The sequence below is a fragment of the Sus scrofa genome, chromosome 4, assembly GCF_054392235.1.
Source record: "Sus scrofa isolate SSC_HxYL_T2T_F1_AM1 chromosome 4, Sscrofa_HxYL_maternal_Yorkshire_Landrace_v2.0, whole genome shotgun sequence".
Lineage (NCBI taxonomy): Eukaryota > Metazoa > Chordata > Mammalia > Artiodactyla > Suidae > Sus > Sus scrofa.
Genome location: NC_139386.1, coordinates 75,428,230 through 75,445,165, shown reverse-complemented (window position 1 = coordinate 75,445,165; position 16,936 = coordinate 75,428,230). Strand labels below are relative to the sequence as shown.

General features: G+C 41.7%; 1 protein-coding gene across 3 annotated transcripts in view; it reads left to right on the top strand.

The window, feature by feature from the left end:
* The window catches only part of NKAIN3 (sodium/potassium transporting ATPase interacting 3), a 571,670-nt gene that overhangs the window by 512,581 nt on the left and 42,153 nt on the right, over positions 1-16,936 (top strand). For all 3 annotated transcript variants that reach the window (XM_021089314.2, XM_021089313.2, XM_085022309.1), the window contains exon 5: positions 12,624-12,684. In XM_021089314.2, coding sequence (XP_020944973.1) covers positions 12,624-12,684 — 61 coding nt within the window. The remainder of the gene's footprint in view (positions 1-12,623; positions 12,685-16,936) is intronic.

The window sequence follows — 16,936 nt, the reverse complement described above, 5'->3', positions numbered from 1 at the left end:
TCTGACAGGCACTAGAATTTGAAGGAAATATCATGGTCATAAAGTTCTGGGGTCATTTCAGAGCCATTTTAGAAAAGGAACTCTTAGTTGGGGCAATAAGAAAAGGGATAGATGATAGAAGATAATATTAAAAAGGGAATTTGTGTGTGAGAGCAAGAGAGACTGGGTCACTTTGCTGCAAGGCAGAAATTGACACAACATTGTAAATAACCTATACTTTAAAAAAAAAAAGAAAAGAAAATGGATAGCATTAATGAAAAACTCCCCCTTCCTAATGATTTCAACATATCTTAAGGAATAATGATGTCTGTTGCCCACTGGGTCAGAAAAGAGTCAGTAAAACCAAAAGTCAAGTCTAAAAACTCCATATTATTAGACACAAATATCTTGAAACTATTTTATTCTTTTGACACAAATCTTGTACTTCTTACACTTTTTTAAAGTGCTTTTGAAAGTTCGAATCATCATTTTAAGTGTTCAGAGTGTGTGATGAGCAAAGTGGTGAGTGGATCACTCGATAGCACTCAATTCCATGTAAGGATTACTATGAAAAATTGTACTATCTTCTCGGGATCATACTATAAAGGGGCTTGTAATTGCTTTACCAAGTAAATGCAGCTTTGGGTTGTAGAAGAACTGTGTACATGGCAGTAAGGTGGGGCACAACATCATGGGCCACAGAGCCAGAGGGTAACTTCCTACCTAAATGGTTTTGGAACTAATGAATTAACCTCTGTGCTTCAGTTCTCTCATCCATAGAATGAAGATAATGATAGAACTTAGCTCAGAAATGTAAGGGCTTAATAAATTAATGGGCGTAGAGTGTCTAGCTAAGCCCTGTGCTAAGCACTAGACATCCTATAGCCCAGTAATCCTCACAATAACCAATGAAGTAATATGTTCAACATCCCCATCTTACGGATGAGGAAACTGAGGCTCCGAGAGGTTAAATACCTTGCCAAAAGTCGCTCAGATAGTAGTGGCAAAGTCAATATTTGAACCAAGATTTCTCCACCACAAAGCTGGACCACTATAAACATTAACTGTCAGGTAAGCACTGGATTCCAGGAACAAGTCTGAAAACTATCCTGAGAACTGAAGACAGTGGAACAACACTAGCAGCAAGAGTGGGTTTGTGTTGATTCCCCAGGTGTTAGATAGAGCTCCTTGAATCCCTCCAAAGAACGTCACTGGTTCCAGGGACCATGAAGCTGGTCCAACAGTCAAGAGAGAAGAGATGCAGAGGTTCAGAACCAAGGAGGTGCAAGAACAGCACCGAAACCATGGGCAGAGGGGGTCGTGTGGTCCAGGACAGGGAGTGGAGGGGAAGTGAGCTGCTGCACAACAGAGAAGTACGGCAGGCCCTAGGCAACACATCTGCTTCACTCAAAGTTTCATTCACTCCAAAGGCTGGTGCACCCTGGCTCTGTGGCCAGTTTCTCACACAGAACTCCCTGGGGGCTTTTCGGAACTAGACCACCGCATCATCGGTCTCATTCTGTCTCCGGTTCAAGAAGGTGGAATTAGGTGAAATTGACTCCTTGTCCTAAATTAGCCAGGTAGATCACAGCATCAGCTATAGTTCCCTAGGTGGGGCTTTCAACTATATCCCTTAAACAAATTAATACACCTACAAAGACCCCATTTAATTACAGATAATTAGACTTCCATATTGCAAAATGTCTCCACTCAACTGCATAGATACATAAAAGCAGAAGAATGCCTGTCTTTCTCTTGGGTTAAGATCTATATATCCACATGCAACTCTATCCACAACAAGGCGCTGAGATGTCTACTGCGGTTACATGATTGTCCCCTCGTGGCGGGAGCAGTGTCCACAAGAGACAGGACTCCAGTTAATGTCCCCTCTATAACTCCATTACTCACTGAGCCAGGTCCTCGTTGGGAAGTGGGTGGCAATGGACAGACATGGAAATCTGTGTGCCCATAGGGCAGGGCCTGGCTGACTGTGATGGGGCTCAGAGCATAGCTGCTCTGCCATCCACTGCCTTCCAATGCATGCTCTGGGGATCTCAGGTCTCTAACACGTAAGATTTGGAGATGGACAGCCCACTGTTGGGTTGTTTGGTCCAGTGGCAGGCTGGATTGAGGGTGCTTTGGCAGGAATGTCTCTCCTGAGACACTGAGGGTGCCCATCCTTAACCCTGAGGGGCACAAAAAGAGTCAACATGCTCTAGTAAGCCACAGAGCAGATTCAGAATGAGTCATCAGGAGCTCCATTGTGGCTCAATGGGTTAAGAACCCAATATAGTGTCCATGAAGATGTGGGTTTGCTCCCTGGCTTTGTGCAGTGGGTCAAGGATCTGGCATTGCTGGGTTGTAGCATAGGTCGTAGAGGTGGCTGAGACCCAGTGGTGGCGTGGCTGTGGCGTAGACCAGCAGCTGCAGCTCCAGTTCAACCCCTGGCCTGGGAACCTCCATATGCCACAGGTTCAGCCCTAAAACACACACACACACACACACCCCAAATGAGTCATCAGAACAATAGGTCTGAGTAGCTAGAGGGCAAAGTCAACAGCTCAAGATGGGCACAGGGACAGAAGGTGGAACAGGTGAGTCTGAGGCCAGTCTGGCTGGACACGGGCAGAGGGCCCTGCCCAAGCCCAGTTTTACTCAGTTACCTGCACCTGACTCCATGTAAAGGGTCAGGGATGGGGGAGGCAGAGCTTGCTGTAACCTGGAATAAATGCCCACATCCAGAGACAGGGAGGCTCACCCCAGACCTTACCCATCACATTCTGACACCAGCACAAGACAACTCTTTATCCCCAACAACATTCGTGTTAGTCTCACATAGTAACAGACTGAATTTTAGCTTTTTGTTTAGGATTGTAACATGGATAAAAACTCAAAGACATTCTCCTTAATTGAAATATTTTTCTTCAAATTACCTCATAACACTCAGGTGCTAGGACCCTACCAACCTTTTTTTTTTTTTTTTAAGACAGTAGCGATAGCTGAAATTTATTTATTTATTTTCTTTTTACAGCCGCATGTGCTGAAAAAGTTCCTGGGCTAGGGAGTTGAATTGGAGCTGCCGCAACACTGGATCCTTAACCCACTGAGTGAGGCCAGGGCTTGAACCCACATCCTCTTGGAGACTATGTCGGATTCTTAACCCACTGAGCCACAACGGGAACTCCCCAATCAAACTATTTATATGATACCACTGAAGAATTAAAGAGCTTGGCAGTGGACATTTAGAAAAGTTCCAGGTATGATCTGCTTAAATAGATTTGTTTGTTTGAATAACTTGACACCAGAAATGCACTGGAAACAACGCTCTTTGCGAGTCCGAGTAACTTTCGCATCCTCTGATTTTGCTGAGCTGGCTTGTGCAGAGGGCCTGCATCACAAAAGCTTGTCATTAAAATGCTTATCTTCTTCAGTACAAGCCAGCAAACCATTTGTTTTCCATTTTGACTGTCTACACAAGTGCTTTTCCCACACACAAGGACAGTAAATCCCCAAAGCCCAAATAAATGCGATGCTGTTGCTGTTGTGCATTTTTATGGTCATCGTGGAGGAAACAACTTATTTCCATATTCATTGATTCATTTGGAGCCCAGGGTGCCAGTGGGACTCTTAGGAGAGTGAACCAAATGTCTTCAAATAATTTCAGGCTTCACTTGGCATAGGACACTTCCATAAACAGACGTAACAAATTCTGGATTCCTGAAGGAAAAGGAGGAGCAGCTTGTTTAAAAAACAAGTCGGTTAGAACAATATATTTTTAATTTCAGTTTTTAAAAAACCAAGTAGGTTAGGAATGACTAGGACTCCGAGGATCCTCTCCCCGGAGTGATCCAAATAAATAAGAAGCCGGTCCCTCCGAGGGCTTCCTCCCCCGAGGATCTGAGGCTCCTAGACTTCCGTTCAGCTGGGCACACAGGAGAGAACAGATGGACATGGGTGACAGCTGCACAGAAGGGCCCTCTTGGGAGCCGTAGAGAAAGAAATGTGTCCACGCAGCTCTGTGAGATGAGACTGTCCCCCTGCTGCCTGTTCTTTAGCCTCAGAGTTTTTAAATAACTCCCTGGAAAGGGCGTCCAAAATGCAGGGCGAGCCATCACCCAAAGCCTAGAGGAGGCAGTTGGAAGAGACCCCAGTTAGTAACCCTGTGTCTTGTCTGGACATTGTCATCCTGACCTGACGGGGGCAGGCTGCATGCAGACTTGCTGGGAGGGGTAGAGCACCCTCCTCAGGAAAACCACTGTATCACCTCAGTAAAGTGGTTGGGAACGTCTTATTCCATCACATGACTTCTCCTCTCCCCAGGGAAGGAAGCAGCATGTGTTCAGGAACACCTGTAGCTATTTTTAATGTACTTCAGAACTTACTTGGTTTTGTGTAAAATCAACCAGTAGTCAACTCATAGGTGAAGATAGCCTAATGTCCCTAGGATCCCTTTTCTTCGACGTGTTTATGTTACATCCATCCAGTATCATTCAGTCATTGGCTTGTTCTCTTGCTTATGGCATTGACCCAGATGGCAGAAAAGCACAGATCTATGGAGAACAGTATGGAGGGCCTTCCGAAAACTAAATACAGTCCCACGCCTGGGCATCTACCCAGATAAAACCATAATTCAAAAAGATACATACACCCATGGCAGCACTATTCACACTAGCCAAGACATGGAAACAACCTAAATGTCCATCGACAGGAGAATGGATTAAGATGTGGTACAGAAGTTCCTGTTGTGGCTCAGTGGGTTAAGAACCCGACATAATATCCAGGAGGATGTGAGTTCGAGCCCTGGCCTCCCTCAGTGGGTTAAGGTTCCAGCATTGCCACAAGCTGCAGCATAGGTCATGGAATGCAGGTCGGATCCAGTGTTGCCATGAGTGTGGCACAGGCCTGCCTCTGCAGCTCCAATTCAACCCCAAGACTGGGAACGTCCATGTGCCACAGGTGTGGCCATTAAAAATAAAACAAGATAAAATAAAATAAAGCACAAATGAACCTATCCACCAAACAGAAACAGACTCACAGATGTAGAGAACAGACTGTGGTTGTCAAGGGGGAAGGAGGGAGTGGGATGGACTGGGCATGTGAGGTTCATAGATGCAAACTATTACATTTAGAATGAGTAAGCAATGAGGTCCTGCTCTATAGCACAGGGAACCATATCCAATCTTTTGGGATAGATTATGATGGAAGATAATATAAGAAAAGGAATGTATATATGTGTATGCCTGGATACACATAGCTGTACAGCAGAAATTGGCACAACATTGTAAATCAACTATAATTTTTAAAAAATTTTAATAAAAATTAAATAAAACAAACAAAACCTATGCAACGTATCAAGTCAAGTCGGTAGCTGCACGTGAGCAGAGCTGGCTCTTACTCTGGCTGAATGATAAGGGGAATTTCAGCCTTGCTGACATGCTGGGATTCTGATTTCAGGCATACTGGCTTCCCTACCCTCCTTTGCTTTGAAATACAGTGCTTCTCATCATTTATTCATTCAGAAACATTCAACGAGTGCCTTCTCCGTACCAGACAATGTGTCCGAAATGAAAAACTGAACTGAGAAAAAGTTCCCTCCAGAGCCTGGTGGTGTAGACAGACACACAAGTAGACTGTACAGTCATGGGAACTGTGCCTTCATGGTGGATTGTGAGGCTCTCTCCAGGTAGGGGAAGGAGAGGGTCTGCTCCCTGAAGGAACCAAGGCAGGACTCTCAGAGCAAGTGGCCGTTCTGTCCGCTCCCTCTGAGGGCCCTGCCTTCAAGGATCTACCCAGAGGATAAGTACGATACAAGGTACCATACAAGGCAGGATGGGACATGTCAGAATAAAGATATTAGCTCAGATCAGAGGTATGTCCACTGGAGACCAAAGGAAAGGGCGCTAGCAACAGGGCTTAAAAGAGGAGAGGGTTTGTGCAGGCAGAGACATGAGAACAGGTTAGGGAGTATGGGCAAGCAAAGAATGGGGTACCCTCTGGGAGCTGGAACTTAGGCTCATGGCAGAGAATGGTGGATGATGAGCCTGAAAGCCAGGATCATACAGGGCTTGGGAACAGATTAAAATGTGCATGTGCTTGGACAGGCCAAAGAATCTTTGTTCTCTATGACCCCAAGTTATGAATCATGATTTAAGAATTTATCCCTGTTAGAAAACAAACATGTAGCAGTGCCCACTTTTAAAAAACAAAAACACAAAGACCAAAAAAAAAAAAAAAAAAAGCCATCGACCTCACATCTTTCTCCAGCCGCTCTCCCTTTCTCGACTCTCCTTTGAGACAAAATGCCTTGAAACGATGGCTGACATTCCTATTTCCTCTTGAACCCACTCTGATCAGATTTTTGCCCCACCCTCCATTAAAACAGCTCCCACCAAGGTCATCCATTTCCTCCACTTTACCCAATCTAGTGGTCAAGAATCCAGTGAGGGACCTTGGGCGCAGCTGATGGCCCTCGCTTTCTCTGTACGTCTTTGGTCAGTCGTTTCCAATCTCTTTTGCTGGTTGCTTAGCGTCCCTCTGACCTGTAAATGTAGTCGTGTTTAGAACTTCATCCCAGGACTTCTCCGCCTTCACTCACTTCCTTGGTAGTTTGATCCAGTCATATGGCTTTAAATCCCCTCTGTAGATAGTTTATCTATAGTAGTAGTTTATCATTACTCTTTACTGAGCCATTTTCAGGGTTGTGTTTTCAGCAAGCAACTCTTAGGGATAAGATAACTTTTCCCCCATCCCACCCCAGAGAAAGAATAGGCTTGCTTCCTCTTGCTGTAACAGTTAACAAACCCAACTAGCATCCATGGCCTCACTCGGTGGGTTAAGAATCCGTCACTGCTGTGAGCCGTGGTGTAGATCACAGACTGGCTCAGATCCCTCGTTGCTGTGGCTGTGGCTGTGGCTAGCGGCTACAGCTCCGACTGGCCCCCTAGACTGGGAACCTCCATAAGACACGGGTATGGCCCTAAAAAGACAAAAAAAAAAAAAAGTAACTCCCAAAAAGTCGTTAAAAATATTTTTTTAAATATCTAAGTATGATGGCTTTTTAGAGGTAAAATTATTAGGTGAAAGAGTATAACGGTTTTAGCCAATTTGTTCTTCCAAATGTAGTACATGAAACTATCTCTCTGACCATCCTTGCTAACACACACCTACAAAAATAAAGGAACAAAAATGATGCAAAATTAGCTGACAGCATGGTTTTCTTGTAGTCTTCATGTGCATTTAATTTATGACTGATGTATGACACAGTTTATGTCTTCTTAACTCTTTGTGGCTTAGCGCTCCATGATCTTTGCTCATTTTCCTGTTGTTGGTCTTTATTTTTTTTTAGTACTTTTTTTTTTTTAAGTAGCTCAATATTCCTCTCCTGCAACACAACCCACTTTATTTTTTTTTTTAAGTAGCTCAATATTCCTCTCCTGCAACACAACCCACCATATGTACAGGGATCCATCATGGCCCGGGGTGGCGGGGGTGAGCGTGGGGACACAGGATGCAGCAAAGAGACGTGATGCTCATGCTGGCTTCTGGACTCTGAGTACTAAAGTCCTTGGTCTCCAGTCCAGCATCCATGAAAGGGTAATAGGCTAACTGGTTAGATTTTAAGTAGAATAAAGTCCCAAACTCTGCACACTCTTGACATTAGGTAGCTATGCTTTCTTTTACAGGTAGCATAACACCCTAACCCAAATAAATTATGTACGGAAGCTTTCAACTCACAATCGTTCAACTTTGGACTTTTGTCGGCATATAGCTCTGCACAGAGCTAAGCATCTCAGCCTCTGCCTGCCCCCATCGATAGCACTGGTAAAACCTTTATAAAGTTGTTTTGGACGTGAGGAAAAATGGACCAACAAAGAGCCATTTAGAACCTGTGTTGCATAGAGAAACTTCTGTCATTCCTTACAGATCCTCTTAAGCTTTAGGCCTGAAATGTTGGTGTGAATGCTGGGGGGGTTGGTGAGGAGTTGTTTTTGTTCAAGGATCCCTTTTGGCTTACCTCAAACCCCCAACTGTGTCACCCCGAGGCTAGGCCTGAATGCGCTCCTCTCAATGAGTTTCCTATGTCAGCTTTTCTCACCCCTCTATTCATCTCAAAGTGATGCCTTAAGACACTCAAACTTGTAGAGACGACGCATGTCTTTGATTCATTCTTACTGAGACCCACACTTAGCAGAACATACAGACCACTGTTATCATGCTCATATCTGCTTGTGTGAAACCAAATCTTGTCGATCCTTATACAAGGCCTGCAGCCCCAAACAAATCAGTCTCAGATACAGATCCAACTTGCAAAAAGGAATCAATCTCTTCACACAAAATGGTGTCTGAATCGAGGCTTATGCCATTCGCCTTTTAATATATTGAAAAAAGTGGAATTTATGAGGTCAGAATTTATAATATGGAAGAAACATTTAAATATTATAACTATAGAGATGGATAGCTTTAATGGAAGTGAAAAGGGGTGTCTTTAAAATAAAGGACTCTTAAAACTTTATTTAAAGCAGAAATAATCGGGATTATTATCCTGATGTTATTTATTTTGTGTGTCTTTGCTATTGGCAAGAATGCATTTTATTCCATTTCTTGGAGATAAGCAGAAAGCCACAGAGACTGTTTCAACTCATATTCTGGGAAACCAAGAACTACACAACAGTCAGCTATGTACAAATTAGTGATTAACATGATGTCTAGACATGTTCTCATGAGAATAACATTATTAATTAAACAGCAGTTTGGTTAATCATGATAGCAAAAGTAATTTGGGGAATAAATATTTTATTACTATGCCAATCAATAAAGCAAAAGTAAAAGGATATATTTTAATTAATTCATTTGTTACAGTATTGAGATTATGGTTGGCAAATTGTTCGAAGGCCTAGACAATCATCTGTTTCTAGTATGGCATGTCTTTATCTTATTGTTTCCAGCTAATGGTATTGTATATTTCAATTACTTAGTCAAATTTCCTTTCTTTTCATCCATCAAGATATTATGAAGGTCCATTAATAAATAATTGGATCTGACAAATTTTCTCTTGCTATGCAATGCTCTGTTCTTTTAAAACTGAGTGTTCTCACATTTCATTAACAACAACAAAAAAATTCACTGAATAGAGATGGATAGTGTTGTGTCACTATAATGAAGAACCTGATATTACCTTCTGTCAGTCAAGAGACTCATCTGGAAAAACAGAAAACTATATTGCCAGTTATCTTCAGCACATAGACAATGAGTCTTTTTAGAAACACAGTTATAGTACAATAATTTTAAAATAGTCCGTGATCCTAAAACACAGGGAAAAAATATGATAAAAAACCTTAAATAAAAAGATAGTTTTTTTGAAAAACAGATTTGAAAAGTTACTCAGTTGAGCTTGTTGCTTTTGCCTTTATAAAAGTACCTCTATGATCATCTCCTTACACACAGTCCTTATAACTCATCTCATCCTAACCTCAAACCTCTCCCTCAGTTTCAGCTGCACATATTCCAATAATGGAACCAGAACTACCTAACTTGCATTTGCTCTTCAGTATTAGTCATCTGATCAACCCCTTTTTGTTTAGCCTGGAAGGAGACTTGCATTAGAATCATTAAAGTAGCTCCCTGTGGCCTAAGGGTTAAGGATTTGGTATTGTCACTGCTGTGGCTTGGGTTTGGTCCCTCTCCCAGAACTTTCATGTGTCATGGGTGCAGCCAACGGGGACAAGCTGTATAGCACAGAGAACTCTACCCAATATTCTGTGATAATCTATATGGGAAAAGAATGGATGTGTGTACATGTTTAACTGAATTACTTTGTTGTATAGCAGAAATTATCACAACATTGTAAATCAACTATACTTCAATAAGGTGTTTTGTGTTTTTTGTTTTTTTGTTTTTTTGTATTTTTAGGCCCACACCCAAGGCATATGGAGATTCCCAGGCTAGGGGTCAAATCAGAGCTGCAGTTGCCAGCCTATGCCACAGCCACAGCCACCCCAGATCAGAGTTGTGTCTGTGACCTACACTGCAGCTCCCAGCAATGCCAAATCCTTAACCCACTGAGCAAGGCCAGGGATCGAATCTGCGTCCTCATGGATACTAATAAGATTCATTACCACTGAGCCACAGTGGGAGCTCCAATAAAACTTTTTTTAAAATAAAAAAAAAGGAATCATTAAAAAGTTTCTTGCAAAAGCTAAATTTTTATTTTTATATTAAATTCCTTAGAGGTTGATTAGATTTGAATCTTTAGATGTATAACTATGTAACAAAGTGATGGCTGGTATAGCCATTAACAGTTATCATTTTCCAGGTCTCTTGTAATAGCTGGAAGGCAAACCAGGGAGGGTGGGGTTGAGTGTTCATTCTAAGTTAAAATTTCTTTCTTTTTTTTTTTTTTTCTCATCTTTTTAGGGCCGTACCCACAGCAGATGGCAGTTCCCAGGTTAGGGGTCGAATCAGAGCTGTAGCTGCCAGCCTACACCACAGCCACAGCAACGCCAGATCCAAGCAGCATCTTTACTTACACTACAGCTCACGGCAATGCAGATCCTTAACCCGCTGATCAAAGCCAGGGATTGAACCTGTGTCCTCATGGATACTAGTCAGGTTCTTGTCCACTGAGCCACAATAGGAACTCCTGAAGTACCCCCTCTCTTGGTTTGAGTTTGTTGTAGGAAGAGGGACCCCCCTCCGAGGCCTGAGAATGGGCTCTTGTCTCACACTCAGAAATGAATTGTCTGAGGACACACGTGCTGACAAAGCAAGAGACTTTATTGGGAAGGGCCGCCTGGGCGGAGAGCAGCAGGTGAGGGAACCTGGGAGAACAGCTCTGCCCCATGGCTCACAGTCTCAGGTTTATGGGAGTGGGGTTAGTGTCTGGGTTGTCTCTGGCCAGTCATCGTGCTTGGTCCGTACTTGGTCTGGCCCGGGGTCCTTCTTAGTGGTGCTCACATCTCTCTGCCAAGATGGATTCCAGCTCCAAGGGTCCGGGAGGCTGGTTGTCTCCTCCGTCCTACTGGCCCCTCCCCAGTCCTCCCAGTTGGTCTTCAGGGCAGCACCACATTCCTTATCAGGGCCTCCTGTTGGGAGACAACTCATGCAAGTAGCTACTGTTGTGCTTGGCCAGGGTAGGCAGTTTTGGTCAATGGTCTCCTAACAAGTTGAGGAGAGGCACTCCAGGGGGTGACTGGAAACTTGGCTCCCTGGAACTCTGTGGAAGACCCTCTCACCTCTCAAAGACTTCTTGGACCATCTAGAGGTAGATCATGAGTTCAGGCTCATGATCTATAAGCAGGTCACAAACACCAGATATCCTGTTCTCTGCTTTGGTAACTTCAGCCTTTGGCTCCGGGTGTACCAGAAAAAATTTCTTTTCAAGTGTTATTTTATAAGGAGGGAGGCAAAGACAGACTTTAACAATGGAGAGAGAGGAAGGAAGACAGACTGTATAACCCTTACTTGAGATATCTATTTCATCAAAGTACTTATCAGAGTAATTTTAGACTAGACTGAATTCACTGATAATTTTGTCCTCCCGAAACTGCAGTGTCTCTGGCTCCATAGAATAAAAATCATCTCCTTGGTATAATAAGTACAGAAAACAGTGCGAAAAACTAAAAAGCCTATAGACTGGCACTTGCGCTTATGCTTTTATAATAGTACCCAAAGTATAAATTATCTCTTCTCTCTTATGTTATGATGAATGACCTGAAAGTTAATACCTTTTCTTCCAATATAATTAACAAAACAATTTAGTATTTAAATAGAATTTACATTCTCAGAGCATTTTCGATAATTAAGTAAATGCTTGGTATTTAATTTACAATGAACATATTTTGATTCCCTTTGCAGTAATTAAATATTAAAATCGGTGTAGTAATAATGAGGGTTGCTAGAAGTTGCTTTATAAATAGTCAAAACTTAAAAATATATGTTCTGAAAATCCGTGGTGATTTTAAAACATAAGAACTATAAATCCCAAATCAAAATCTAAGTAAAATATCTACATTTTTTTTCCATTTCTGTGTACTATTTTAGAAAGCTTTTGGGAATTCCCTAATGGCTTAGCAGTCAAGGACTCAGTGATCAAGGATTCATTGTTGTCACTGCTGTGGCTGGGATTAGATCCCTGGCTGGGGAAATTCCACATGCTCTGGGCAAGGCCAAAAAAAAAAAAAAACTCAGTAGACATGAAAGGGTTCTTGAAAACCACAGCAATTTTTTAAAAACATTTAGGGAGAAGTTCCCATCATGGCTCAGTGGTTGACGAACCCGACTAGCATCCATGAGGACCTGGGTTCAATCCCTGGCCTTGCTCAGTGGGTTAAGGATCCAGCGTTGCCATGAGCTGTGGTGTAGGTTGCAGATGCAGCTTGGATCCTGAGTTGCTGTGGCTGTGGTATAGGCCGGCAGTTGTAGCTCCAATTTGACCCCTAGCCTGGGAACCTCCATGCTCCATGGGCGCAGCCCTAAAAAGCGAAAAAAAAAAAATTAAATAGCATAAACAATTTTAAGATTTTTTTTTTCTATTACAAATCCAGAGACAATACTACTTATATCCTTTATCTATTGGTGACATGGGTTCTTTGATTATAGACATTTGTCCTATAGATTTTTAAGGTCTTTTTTTTTCTCCTTTGCAGTTGGTTGGTTTTGTGTATGCCTGTTATGTCATCAGTATCTTCATGGAAGAAGAGGACACGTGTAAGTACTATTACATCTATGTGTGGGTTTATTTTGGATGAGAATGAGTTTGCACAACTGATCATGACAGGGTTATACAGTCTCTTGTATTTGGAATTTCAAATGGTGGAAATCAGCATAGTCAAGTCATAATCAAACCATTACAAACTATGTGCACAAATAAGATGGCACCAAGCCCTGAAGCTCTCAATCCAGGTCATGGGGGAGGGTGGTCAGAGACACAGGTGCCTATGCATTGCTATCTTGTCATCTCAGGAACTCTTCATCAAAGACCTAAATGTTTTTCTGAGTAGAGAATTAGGGTTTTTTAATCCATCACCAACTGTAACTATGTTGCCCGCAAAATGTTAAATTCTGACTATAGCAATAACATCAATACAACAATACATTACACCAAGAACTCTATGTATACAAACAATGCAAAATGCTCTGAGAAAACTAAATATGACAGTCTTCAACAAGAGATGTAAAAAAAAGAAAAGAAAAGAGATGCTGAAAAAGAGTTAATGGAATGGTTAAAAAAAGAGAAAAAGCTGGAGTTCCCATCATGTCTCAATGGTTAATGAACCCAGCTAGTATCCATGAAGACATGGGTTCGATCCCTGGCCTTGCTCAGTGAGTTAAGGATCCAGCATTGCTGTGGCTGTGGTGTAGGCCAGTAGCTTCAGCTCCGATTCAAGTCCTAGACTGGGAACCTCCATATGCCATGAGTGCGGCCCTAAGACAAAAGACAAAAAAAAAAAAAAAAAAAGTGAAGTAGCATATTTTAGCAGAACACCAAAAAAGAAAAAGAAAGAAAAAAAAAAAAGAAAGACATGTTACCTGAAGTCATGTGGGCAGAAATATAGCAACATAGGTTAGCAACTGGCATTTATTTAGTACCTGCTAATGTACAAGGTGCTTCCTGGCACAACTTCATTATGGGCTCAAATAATACCAAGGAAATTTTTTTTTTTCTTTAAGTAATTGATTATGTAGTTCCCATTGTGACTCAGCAGGTTAAGAACCTAACACAGTGTCCATGAGGACACAGGTTCAATCCCTGGTCTCACTCAGTAGGTTGAGGATCCAGTGTTGCTGTGAGCTGTGGTGTAGGTTGCAGATGCAGCTCAGATCCCTTGTTGCTGTGGCTATGGTGTAGGCCTCAGCCACAGCTCCAATTCAACGCTAGTCTGGGAACTTCCATATGTTACAGATGCAGCCATAAAAAAAAAAAAAAAAGGATTATTAAATGAACAAATCACACCCACCCATCCCAGAGATTTGGTTATATCACTGCAGTTAAAGCCTGAGTTATAAAGTTGACTCAAGAAAAATGAAGTTAAGTGTCTGGCTAACCATTACAACTTCTTGCTAGAACACAACCCCAAAAGATGAATGCTTGCCTCCAAATAGGTACAGCACATGGTGTATGAACTGAAATCCAGTTGACAATGAGGATTTAGCAACTGGAAGAAATATTAGACACTGAGATTAAACTCATCAGAGCAAAAACCGCAAGCATACAACGTCAACATCTTTTGTGCTTGCTTGGGGGTATTTTGTTTTTTAAGTGTTAGATGAGCTGCAAAGTTTCTGACTTCAGAAGTGCTGTTGTAATGACAACACTTATGAGGTTAACTTTAAAACGTATATTTTCAGGCGATTTATGAGTCATTGTAAAATGTGACAAAGTTAATGTCTAGCAAATCAGCAGCATGCTTCCAACGCACAGCTAAGACAGCCTGCACGGCAGAAAGCAACCAGTTGAGCAAGAACAATTTTAACTGGAATTGGGACTTTAAAAAAATACTATTAGAATTGGGGCTGAATAAATACTCCCCCCCCCAAAAAAAACGATACATTGATTAGTAAATCCCAGGTGAACACCTTATAAAGTACTTTTGAGCAGGTATCAAAAGTGTTCTTTTTCTTCTTCTCACTGAGCTGATTGGAGGCTTTCAAATGATGCTAATGCTTCGTCCTATCTCATTGTATGAAGACAGGCAGATTAATCAATAGGCATCTTTTGTCTAGTAGGACAAATACATAAAGGACTTTTCCTTGAGGCTTGTGATTTGAAGCAAAACTTGGAAATGCAGAATGACATGCAAAATAAAAGACTCATCTAAATTGGATAAGAAGATTTTTGACCTTCTATCAGCCTTTTTTAGAATAATAATGTCAGTGTATATAGATCGTATTACGACTGGCAGATATTGTAGTTTCATTGACTGTAGAATCTTTAATTAGCTTAAGTTTCTCCATAGAAATCTCTAAATCAGCTATTTTAATGCCCATCAAACTGGCTTTGAAGCAGCTGCCAGCAGCCTATTCTATTAATGGTTTACCTCGAGTGTTTTTTATTAGATCCATACATTAAGTTACCCAGAGACATTTGGATATCGTTGTGTTACTATCAATTCAAATAATATAGCCAAAAGGGTCTTCGGCATTCAAAATGAAGCAAAGATGCCCTAGACCAACCTGACATGATAATCTGTGCTGGAGAAAGATGACAGTAAAAAGCAATCACAAACCTTTTAGTCTGATAGTTCTCAAGTGAGGGTAATTTTACATTTTTTATTGAGAGAAGTAGGCACCAAAGTGCAGTTGTAATTAAATTGTCCCAGAGTCTTCAGAAGGCAGATGTGAGCCAGAAGAAATGTCTGAAACCAAGTCTAGATTTCTATGTCTAGATCTCATAGACTAGTACAATTTGTGCCAGAGCTTAGCTCTCAGGTGCCGTAATGAACTGCCCTGTGACTATGGCATTACCCATCCAAAGTCAAGAAGACGTGTCCTTTGAATTGTTTTTTTCCAAAATTTAAACGTGAAATAAGAAAACAACACTGGTAACCTTCCAGTTTAGCTAAGTACACTTCTGGAAAGTTTCTTTCGAAAGGTAACTGCAAATAGATAATGTGATGTCACAGTACTTTGGCAGACAATATATCATTTATCATTTCGATTTCTATTCTAACTAATGAAAATCTCTGCATTATTCACAATGCAAAGTTAAGCCTTGTTCTTGGACTGAAAGCTGTCAGCCGGCCTTAAAAATTAATAACTATCCACTTCTCTCCTCTGCATTGCTTAAGTGGCTCTATGGGACTAATGTTTCAGCTGATGGACGTTTCTGAAGGGTAATAAATGCTTGAGGAAATGTTTATTTCTCGCCACCCATCTTCTTAGTTACCTCTCAGCCTTTTGCGCTATTTCCTATAAAGACCATGGTTGCAGGTCAAAGACAATGAAATAAAAAGCTCACAAAAGGAGGAGTATTGCTAGGTGGAGTCAGCACTTTCCATCATTCCTCGTAATGAAAAAGCCTCCTTATATCTGCTTCATTTTTTATTTCTTATGTTAATATCTATCCATCTCTGTGAATGCTTTTGTGAGCCTGGGATATCTGGAAACTGTCGTCACAAAAACATGTCAGCGTCTTGTTTGTGAACCATGAACCGCTGAAAATGAATCTGTGGGCTTGTTCCTATCTTGTCAGACTTACTAAAAAGAATGTTTTTAATTCAAGGCAGTGCGATGGGGACGCAGAAGATGCTGAAAAATTGTATTAACTTATATAAGTATTACCAGGCTCTTTTTCAGAGGATCTGTTGCCAGCACTACGTCCTCTGATATATGTTGCAAATTGCAGTCGGGCCATCAGTGCAGGCTTGCAAAGGCCAGTCTGGCTTGTGTATGTTGAATGGCAGGAGAAATGTAAATTGAAAACGTTCATTTTTGGAAAAGGAAATGAACTCCCCAGATGTGAGTTCAGTATTTCACATTGAAAATCTCAAAATAGGAGTTCCTGTCATGGCTTAGGGGAAATCAATCTGGCCAGCATCCATGAGGACACAGGTTCAATCCCTGGCCTCACTCAGTGGGTTAAGGATCTGGTGTTGCCATGAGCTGTGGTGTAGGTTGCAGACGTGGCTCTGACCTGGCATTGCCGCGCCTGTGGTGTAGGCTGGCAGCTACAGCTCCAATTCGACCCCTAGCCTGGGAACCTCCATATGACTTGGGAGCAGCCCTAAAAAGACCAAAAAAAAAAAAAAAAAGAAAAGAAAATCTCAAAATAGCTCTCTTTATACAACTATTAGACCCCTGCTACTGTACTTTTGGGAGCTTTTCATTGGAAGGAAGCATGACTCTTGGAAAAACAGTCCTTATCTCCACTGTTCTTGAGGCTTCTCGCAGGCTGGTGTCCACACATTCGCCTATCTTCCCATGAATACCTTTTAAGAAACTAAAATAATATTACCGAAGC